At 34.9% G+C, this 10,882-nt stretch overlaps 1 protein-coding gene across 1 annotated transcript in view; it reads right to left on the reverse strand.

The window, feature by feature from the left end:
• Nucleotides 1-21: 21 nt before the first annotated feature.
• ADAM18 (ADAM metallopeptidase domain 18) overlaps nucleotides 22-10,882 on the reverse strand; it is an 89,537-nt gene continuing 78,676 nt past the window's right edge. Inside the window, exons 17-19 of the mRNA XM_029950250.1 lie at nucleotides 10,567-10,726; nucleotides 3,695-3,834; nucleotides 22-231 (exon numbers count right to left, since the gene is read on the reverse strand). Of these exons, the coding sequence (XP_029806110.1) occupies nucleotides 80-231; nucleotides 3,695-3,834; nucleotides 10,567-10,726 (452 nt within the window). The 3' untranslated portion in view covers nucleotides 22-79. The remainder of the gene's footprint in view (nucleotides 232-3,694; nucleotides 3,835-10,566; nucleotides 10,727-10,882) is intronic.

Below are 10,882 nucleotides of genomic sequence, written 5' to 3' on the forward strand. Positions count from 1 at the left end.
GCCCCGGGCGCCCACCCGCCGCCCGCTGGGCGCTGGAGGCGGGAGGCTGCCTGGCCCGGTGCCCGCGTGGGCTTGGGCTTTAGTTTCCAAACCCGGACACTTGAAAGGCATTTAGGGATGACGTAAGGGTCCTAACGTGCATTTTCTCCTCTGGAAACGGGCCATGTGCTGGCGAAGTGCTTGCAGTATCAGTAGTCCATGTCATAGTGTTCTGGCACAATGGCTGAATTACTGTCGTGAAGAAAAACAAAATGGAAATTCACAATATGGTTAGTAGCTGTCTGTTTTAACCGTGTCCTCTGCGGAAGTTCTATTTTACGTCTGGGGTCCAAACACATGTGCAAATAAACACAAACACTAAAAAATAAAAAATCAATTTTACTATAGGTAAGTTTCTTAGAAAACGAAAAAACCCTAAACAAATGTAAATATGTGTTTATTGTTCTAGTATTGATTTATGATTTAAGCATGAGGCAAAAGAATTGCAGCTATGAAATGACTGAAAAACGAAATACATTTATTGAGTTTTGTACACCTTTGTTTCTCAGAATAACCTATGTTTAGGAGACAAAGTGAATGTCTAAATGGGAATTTACTAAATCAATATGCAGTTCACACATTGAATGTCAATAGAGTTAACTTGGAAAGAACTTTCATCTCACATTTTAATACACAGATTTGTGACTTGCCTAATTTCAGTTTCTTTTTTCAAAAAAATTTTTATTGCAGTAAAATACAAGTAACATAAAAATATACCATCTTAACCATTTTAAACTGTATATATAGTTCATTACTATAGAGTATATTCACACTTGTGCAAGCATTACCACCAACCTTCAGCAGAACTCTTTATCTTGCAAAACTGGAACTCCGTATCCATTAAACAGGTCCCTGTTTCCTCCTCCCCTAAACCCTGACAATGACAATTCTACTCTGTCCCTAGGAATTTGACCACTCCAAGTACCTCATGGAACTGGCCTCATACAGTGTTTTTCTTTTGTGACAGGCTTATTTTATTCAGCATAATGTCTTCATTATGCTCCTGTTGTAGCATATTGCAGAATTTTGTTCCTTTTTAAAGCTGAATGATATTACATTCTATGCACATACCATATTTTGCGTATCTGTTCATCTGCCATGGACACTTGGGTTGCTAACACTTTTAGCTACTGTGAATAATGCTGCAGTGAAATTGGCATACAAATATCTCTCCTGGATCCCACTTTTAATTGTTTTGGTTATGTACCCAGAGTATCAACGGAGTAAAAACCAACCCCTCAAAATGGGAGAAATTCGGTGTGCCTGGGTGGCTCAGTGGGCTAGGTGCGTGATGGCTTAGGTCTCACAAGTTTATGGATTTGAGCCCATCATCAGACTCTGTTCTGACAGCTCAGGAGCCTGCTTCTGATGCTGTGTCTCCCTCTCTATGCCCCTCACCCACTCCTGCTTTCTCTCATTTCTCTCTTTCTCAAGATTAAATAAATATTTAAAAAATTTTTTAAATGGGAAAAAATATTTGGAAATCATATATCTGATAAGGGATTAATATCTAGTCTATACAGAGAACTAAGATTAAACAACAAAAACAAACACCTGATTAAGAAATGGCCAAAACTCTTGAATAGACATTTCTTCAAGTAAGATATAGAAATGGCCTATAAGCACATGAAAAGATGCTTGAATCACTAATCATCAGGAAAATGCAAATAAAACCCACAAAGAACTACCCCCTTTACATCCCCCAGGATGGCTACTAATCAAAAACGAGAAACTAAGTATTAGCGAGGATGTGAAGAAATCAGAACACTTGTACGTTGTTGGTGAGGATATAAAATTAAATAGCCTTTGTAAAAGTTCTTAAAAATACTTAAAGTAGAATTACCTAATTTTATTTTATTTATTTATTTATTTATTTTTTAAATGTTTTGTTAATTTTTGATACAGAGAGAGACAGAGCATGAGAGGGGGAGGGGCAGAGAGAGAGAAGGAGACACAGAACCGGAAGCAGGCTCCAGGCTCTGAGCTAGCTGTCAGTACAGAGCCTGAAGCGGGGCTCGAACCCACAAACATGAGATCTGACCTGAGCCGAAGTCGGAGGCCCAACTGACTGAGCCACCCAGGCACCCCCCTAGTTTTATTTTAATAAGAGCTTTTTTTTTTACAAGACATTCTTAAATTTTCCTTCTGTGAAACTTGTGCTTTTATACCTTAAAATGAAGACCTATAGACATTCAAATACTGGTTATTTTTCCTGTTTGTAAACAGAAACACAAAAGTAGATAAAGATGGTTTTTTAGAAAGTTTAATTCTCATACTTCTTTCTAAACATTTGTTTCAGTAGCAATTAATATGTAATTCAAAAATACCCATATCTATTTATTTTAGTAAGATATTTACTTCTTAACCCTGTGGGTTTTGGGGGATTAATATAAGTATATAAAATACTTGAAGGGGCGCCTGAGTGGCTCAGTTGTGTAAGCATCCATCTCTTGATTTTGACTCAGGCCACAGTCTCACAGTTAGTGAGTTCAAGGCCTGCGTCCGACTGTGATGAGTATGGAGCCTACTTGGAATTCTCTCTCTCCCTGTCTCTCCCTGTCTCTCTCTGCCCCTTGCCTGCTTGTATGCATGCTCTCTCTCTCAAAGTAAATCAAACCTTAAAAATACTTGAGTATTTATATTAATAATGCTTGTATAATAATTTTATTAATAATATTATCAATATAATAATTATCAATTATTGATATATTGATAATAACATAATAATTACTAATTGTAAGTACTTGGGTACATAAATATAAATATTTGAATACACAGTATAAACCAAGCAGTATGCCAGTGTTATCAAAATACAGAGAATATCATCTATGTATCCAAACAGGTCAGAGACTAACAGGAAACCAGATATGCATAAGAAATTCACTGTTAGCATGATATACAATGTTCTCCAGTAATGTTGCTAGTTTGTTTTCTCCACATATTTTAAACGAAAGGAATGTCATATTTGAGATTTGAATCATAATTGGATGAGTGAATGACTTGTATTAAGCCAGTAAATATTCTCCTAAGAATAATATTAAATTCTCCAAAGCTTTAGTGTGAATGAATAATATTTTGTTTCAGAAAAACAACTTATAATAGTCCTGGGGATGGTGAGATAGAAATGATGAGGACTGGAAACATTAAATCCAGTTAAAAGAGTTTTCTATAGTTTAAGCTAGAAATGTCAACATCCTCACAGCTAAACCCTGTAGGGGGGAAATATAAATATGAGAGATATTTTGGAAACATAATTAAAAATAGAATATCAACCCACTAAAAATCCTCTTCACAAATGTAGAAAGTCCTTAAGGAAAATATTCTTGGAGTATAAAGCTGACAAATTTTATTTAGTTTTCAAAAAGAATTACATTTATCCCAAAGAGACAGAGATAGTATTAACAATACAAGTTTTCTAAAGGAAATAAGCTAAGAAAAGGGTGGGGGGGATAGTGTCTTTCACGTGTGGTACCAGAGAAAATTGATGCTTTGTTTCATAGATTTGTATTTACCATTACAATATATAGGGAGCCAAACAGGTGCGCTGGCTGATTTGATACGAAACTTGATACATTAAGGTGATTGGGCAACTGAGATGATAGTGCCACCAGTTTTAGGTGAGGCAGGTTTGTATAGGAGTTGGGAGATACTCAACTGGGTTGAAGATATGTTGAATTTGAGGTCTTTGTGGATGAGCAAAGGGATTTTTCATACTTTAGGCCAGAAATGGCAAGATCCTCAGGGCTAAACCAAGGATCTAGATGAGTCTGCATCATTACAATTTGAGTTGAACACCTAAAATGGCAACATGAAAGAAAGAGAGTGAATCATTCAATCAAAGAAAAATGTATAGAAAGAAAAGTTGATGTCCAAAAGGAATCTGTGGATCATACAGATAATTTCAGTGACTAAGGGAACAGAAAGAAAGAAAATGAAACTGATAGAGATGGAAAAGTAAGGCAAGTTAGGAATTAGAAGATGTTAATATTATGGTGATTTTGTTAAATGCATCTGTTTAGCTGATCTTTTAAAAATACAGTCTACTATGGTAAATTATTGATTGAACCTTGTGTTCCTGGATAAATCACATTTGATCATGATGCTATTTTTTAAGATTATTTGTTTATTTTGAGAGAGAGAGAAAGTGCAAGCAGGGGAGGGGGAGAAAGACAGAGAGAGAGAGAGAGAGAGAGAGAGAGAGAGAGAGAGAGAGAGAGAGAGAGAGGGAGAGAGAATCCCAAGGAGGCAAGGAGGCTCTGCCCTGCAAGCACAGGGCCCCACAGGGAATTGGAACTCAGGAACCATGACCTACCCAGGTGCCCCTGTTATTCTTTTTTATATAACATTGGATTCAGTTTGAAGGATACAAATTGATGTGTATTTTTCTTGTGTGTATTTGTCTGGCTTGTATTAAGGTAATAGTAGCTTCTTGGAAGGAGTCTGGAAGTGTGCTCAAATATGTGGGAGATTTCGTATAACATGGTATTATCTATTCCTTTAATATTTGGCATAATTTAGCAATGAAGCTACCTGGGCTGGAGACAACTTTATAGATAGATTTTCAACTGCAAATTCAGTTTATTTATGGATAGAAACCTGTTCAGGTTATCCATTTCTTACGTTTGTTTTGTTTTGGTATTTGGATTTTCTTTCAACTTTTTAAACTTTTTTTGAATGTTTTAATATTTGTTTTTGAGAGAGACAGAGTAGGGGAGGGGCAAAGAGAGAGGGAGACACAGAATCCAAAGAATCCACAGGATCCAAATTCCAGTTAGTAGTGCAATGTTAGTTTCAGGGGTAGAATTCAGTGATTCATCGCTTACATATAAAACCCAGTGCTCATCCCAACAAGCGCCCTCCTTAATGCTTATCACCCATTTAGCCCATCCCGATGCCCACCTCCCCTCCAGCAACCCTCCTTCTGTTCTCTATAGTTAAGAGTCTCTTTTATGGTTTGCCTCTCTTTCCCCTTCCCACTTCCCTCAGCATGTTGATTTGTTTTGTTTCTTTAGTTCCCGGGGAAGAATTGCCACCTTTCCTGGTTGCTCTCCAAGAAGGGGGAACTGTCTCTCCCTGTGTGTCTGAGGGGATCCTCAGATTTTCCCTCTGTTCCTGGGCTATCTGCCCTCCTTCTTCATAGGATCACTGCAGCACCTTCAAGCCTACATAACAGCCATGCCAGGACCTCTAAAATTCCAGTCTTTGAGCCTTGCTGAATTGAAAAACTGTGGATACCAGCCCCCTTCCTTTTCCCAGGGAATGGCTTTGGGGAATTGTTTTCCCTGTATGATCCCCTGTGCATACCTATTTCTTTCTCTTTCTCTTGCCTTTCTTCACGACCAGTGCTCCCTCCCCTTAGCAGCACCCATTTCTCCCACAAATCACATTTCGCACCTCCTACCTTCCATGATGTGGCTGGTCTCTTCTCTCCGTCCAGTTGTGTGAAGTGTGTTCTGTCAGTCCTCAGATGGATTTCTTGTGTGTTGAGAATGATTTGATATTTATCTAGCTGTGTTTAAGGAAAAGGCAAGCCTAGGGTCCTACTAAGATTTTGCCATCTTAATTCTTTCCCGTTTCTTTTTGAATAAGCTTCGATAGTTTAGTCTTTCAGGAATTTGTCCATTTCATTCAGGTTGTCAGACTTCTTAATATTAACACTTTTATAATATTTCCTCAGTATTTTTCATTGTCTGTAGGATCAGTAGTGAGGGATCTTCTCTCATTCCAGATACTGGTAGTTTTGCCTACTGTTTCTTCCTTCTTACCAGTGTGGCTACACAGTTAGTACTTTTCCAGAAAGATCTTTCCCAAAAACTAGTTTTTTCTTTCACTGGTTTCATTGTTTTCCAGTTTTCTATTCTGTTATTGGTATTTTCTAAATTCATAATTTCATTTCCTTTTTTACATGGGGTTGAATTTGTTCTTTTTATACTTTCTTGGTGTAGAAGCTTATGTAATTGATTTAAACTTTCTTAACTTTCTGATATAAAGTATTAATAATATAACTTTTCCCCCAAAGTACTGCTTTTTATATATATATCTGACAAATTTTATCATGTATTTTTATTTTCAACTAGTGTTCAAATATGTTCTAATTTTCTGGTGATTTTTTTTCTTTGATCAGTGAATTACTTAAAAATATGTGGCATACTTTCCAAAACATTTTGGTATAATTCTGCTTGTTCAGAGTACATATTTCACATAATCTGAATCTGTTTGAATTTGTTACTTTTTCGTGGCACGCTTTTGGGCTAACTTGTTAAATGTTTCAGGTGCATTTGAAACAAATGTGATTTCTGCTGTGTAGTGAGCTCTTCTAAAAGGTCATGCTGCTAATTAGTGTTTTTCAATTGTTTTATATTCTTACTGTTTTTTCAGTCTACTTATATTGAGAGACAGAGATGTTGAAACTTCTAAATATATTTGTGACTTTTTATCTTCTGCAACTAATAATAGAGTTTCAAATATATAAAGCAAAGACTGTTAGAACTGAAGGAATTAAATGTGCTCTTAAAGACTTTCTTCTTTTATTATGATTATAATGATCAAGTTATACTCTTGTTATAAAATAACATTCTTCTTCAGACTATTTTAGCTTATATAAATATAGCCACTTCAGCTTCCATTTGATTGATGTTAGCATAGTAGATCTTTCACTTTTAACCCATTTGTTTCTTTAGATTGAATGTGGATTTTGTTGACGGCATATATTTATTTTGATTTTTATCCAATTTTACATTTTCTGTTATTTAAAAAATCTTTAAGTTTATTATTTTTGAGAGAGAGAGAGAGAGAGAGAGAGCACATGCAGGGGAGGGGCAGACAGAAGGACAGACAGAATCCAAGCAGACTCCACACCATCAGCACAGAGCCCAATGTGGAGTTCAAACTCATGAATGGTGAGATTGTGACCTGAACTGAGATCCAGAGTTAGACCAAGCATAAGAACTGTGCCACCCAGGTGCCCCACGTTTTCTTTCTTTTTTTAAACTGGAGTATTTAGACTAAATTAGTATTAGTATTTAGCTTAAATGTATTTAGGCTAAACTTTGTTGACTCTTTATATGGTTGAGTTTCAACTTAACACCTTGCTGTATATTATTGTTGTCATTCTTTTTATCCTCTTTGTTAGATTCTTGGGAATCATTTAGTGGGCTTTTTGGGGGGCAAATGTTAATTTTGCTTAATATTTTGAAATATGTATAGATTTATAGGAAGTTTAACTTTCTTTTTAAACCAGGAGATGTTATGCGTGTATACAAAAGGACAAAAGGGTATCCTTCACTTAGTTTCCTATGATGGTAAAATCTTGCATGATTGTGTTACATCATCAAAACTAGGAAATTGACATAGGTATCATCCACAGAGTTAATTTGGATTTCATCATTTTTAACATGTGACTTGTGTTTATATGTGTATTAATGTATTCTTTCTTATTACATGTATAGATTAGTGTGTCCAACACCAACATCAGCATAGAAAAATGTTCCATCACCACAAAAAGTCATACAGTCCCTACTTGGTACACCTACCTGCCTCACTCCCAGTTTCTAATCCCTGGCAACCACTAATCTGGTCTCCATTTCTATAATTGTAATGCAAGTACTTTATATAAATGGTATCATATAGTAGTTCTTGAACTTTGTTTTTTTCTGTCATGTAATTCCCTTGAGATCCATCAAACTGTGTTATATATTAATAATTAATGTCTTGCTATTCCTGGGTAGCCTTGAATATTTACCATCATAGGAAACTAAGTGAAGGATACCCTTTTATCCTTTTGTATACACACATAACATCTGGTTTAAAAAAAAGTTAAACTTCCATCCATCAAAATATCATGTGGATAATTTGTAGTTTTTTGCTGTTACAAATAACAACGCTATGGATGTTCATGCACAGTATTTTGCATAAATGTAAAAGTCCTTTCTAGGGTCAATACCCAAGAGTGAAATTGTTAGCTTATATGATAAGGCTGACAAATTGTAAGTCATAGTAGCTAAATGATTTTGCATTTCCTCCTCCAGCAATGTATGAGTGATTCAATTTTCTGATTCTGAAAGAATTCTGGGTTTTGTCCTACATCCATAAAGCTTTCCGTGTATTCCTTAGAAAGTTGCATAATTTAACTTATTAAATCTATCTATGATCCAATTTTTGACCTCTTATTTTTAAGTAGTTTTATCTTCCTAACAAGCTGCAAAGACATGTGCAGAAAGGTTTCATATACCTCTTACTCACCCTCTTTTATGTTAACATTTTGCCTAACTATACTTTAATATGAAAACAAGGTAATTTACATTAACACAACCTAAAGTGATTGCTCAGATTGCACAATTTAGGCATGTATGCATATGTATGTATGTTTATGTGCGTGTAGTTCTATGCAACTTAATCCCATGTGTAGTTTCATGTAATTATAACCACATCGAGATACAGAACTGTACCATCAACAAAAGATTTTGTTGTTACTCTTGAATGGACATACTCACCCACTCTCTCCATTATCTCAAATCTTGACAACTACTAATCTGTCCTCCCAAACTGTCATTTTTAATATGACAAGAATTTTATATAATTGGAATCATAGTGTATCTTACCTTTAGAAAAGGTCTTTGTTTCACTTAGCATAATTCCCTTTAGAGTTCTCAAAATTTTTTCTATCAATACTTTGTTTTCTTTTATTACTGTATAGTGCGTGGTGGTATGGATTTACCACAGGTCGTATAATGGTTTATCCACTGAATGACCTTAATTTTCAGATTTGGGCTATTCTGTATTATGGTATTATGAACATTTGTGTTTAAGTTTGTGGGAGAGAATGATTTTCATTTCTCAGAGATAAATCTCCAAGAGTGAAATTACTGGATTGGTAGCTCTCTCAAGGTAAATGATCTATTGGGAACAGAATGTGAAGAAGTTCAATCCTAAGAACACTGTCATACACTAAGGAGATTATGTTGGTAAACTATAAATACAAGGCTAGAAGCTCATGAAAACCAGCTAAATTAAGGATCATCTAAAATTCCAAGATAGAAATACACAATATTTTAAGCTATCAATTTTGTAATTACTTTATAAACTCAATAAGAATTCAGAGAGGATATTAATATACAAATAACAATAAGCATTGGTAAATTCTATGTATACACATACATATACCACCCCTCTAAAAGATAAAATATAAACAAATAAGGAGAAAAGGTCAAATGATATGAAAGTAATTTCTGTGTAGGGAAAACTGGTGCAGCCCAGATGAAAATAAAGATTTGTAGCCTTACTAGTAAAATTTAAAAAATATATAAGAAACACAATGTTATATACAATTGCCGCCTTCTATCTTACATACAGAAAGGGAGGCAAACCATAAGAGACTCTTAAAGACAGAGAACTGAGGACTGCTTATAGAGATGGATAGGGAGGTGGGCTAAACAGGTGACAGGCATTAAGGAGGGCATTTGTTGGGATGAGCACTGTGTGTTATATGTAAGTGATGAATCACTGGGTTCTACTTCTGAAACCAGTGAATGTATTAACATACAGTGAGTGAACACTGTATGTTAACTAATGTGAACTTGAAAAATAAAAAAATAGGGGCGCTTGGGTGGCTCAGTCGGTTAAGCATTCGACTTCAGCTGGAGTCATGATCTCGTGGTCTGTGAGTTGAGCCCCACATTGGGCTCTGTGCTGATGATGTGGAGCCTGCTTTGGATTCTATGTCTCCCTCTCTCTTCTGTCCTCCTTTGCTCGTACTCTGTCTCTCTCTGTCTCTCAAAAATAAATAAATGTTTAAAAAAAATAAAAAATAAAAGAAGGCTTGGATGTACAAAAGAGACCTTACAACAAAAACTATAATAAAGACAAAGACATTACATATGATAAAGGGGGAAATCCAAACAGGATGTAACATTTGTAATGCACCTAAATATAGAAAGCAAATATCAACAGATCTACAGGGAGATACAGCAATACAGTTGTAGTGGAGGACTTCAGTTATGCATTGACATCAGTGGAGAGGTCATCCATATAGAAAAGTCCCTGACAAATTAAAACTCTTGAGAAGCCCAGAACTGGATAGTTTTACTGGTGATAAATTTCAACAGAAGAGAAGGACAAACATTAGAACAGCATGTAGAAATTAATAAGAAATGTATCTAATTTCCAAGGAATTCTAAAGAGATTTTTTTCATGGGATTTGAAACTACTAAAGAATTATTTTGAGGTTCAAGGAATTAATGAAAGTTTGAACACAACTGTAAATGTTCATTGGGAAAACAGTTCTAGAACAGCCAAATTTTTGATTGCAATATGCTAAAAACAATCTATTGGAAAAAAATTATAAAAATGCCAGTTAGATTAAAAATAATGCATACTTAGGAGTGAATATAACTAATGAATATAAGGAATATAACTAATGAATATAAGGAATGAATATAACTTAGGAATGTTATAAAACTATGAAATAATTTCACTGGCCAATGAGCAGTACAATTTAAGATCATAAATTATTTGCACAGTCATATTTACCCTTTATATTCTGCGTTCTCTCTGTTGCATGATTTTCTCGTTTCATTTCGTTTCATGATCATCATGGCGAAAATTATGATAAAAGGAAGAACAATGTAGAAACTCAGAATAAGCCAGTTGTTCTGCTGTGCATTGTAGCCTTCTTCAGTAAAAAATAAATCTGAAAGTGAAATATAAATCAGTAGATATTTACTGAAAAGTTAAATAAACTTATGTTTCCACTTTAATAATTTTGTATATATAATATTTATGTAAATTATTGAAAATTTAATACATTGCAAACTCTTATGGGGAAAATAAAAGGACATTTAAGTTC

Source organism: Suricata suricatta, chromosome 1, assembly GCF_006229205.1.
Source record: "Suricata suricatta isolate VVHF042 chromosome 1, meerkat_22Aug2017_6uvM2_HiC, whole genome shotgun sequence".
NCBI lineage: Eukaryota > Metazoa > Chordata > Mammalia > Carnivora > Herpestidae > Suricata > Suricata suricatta.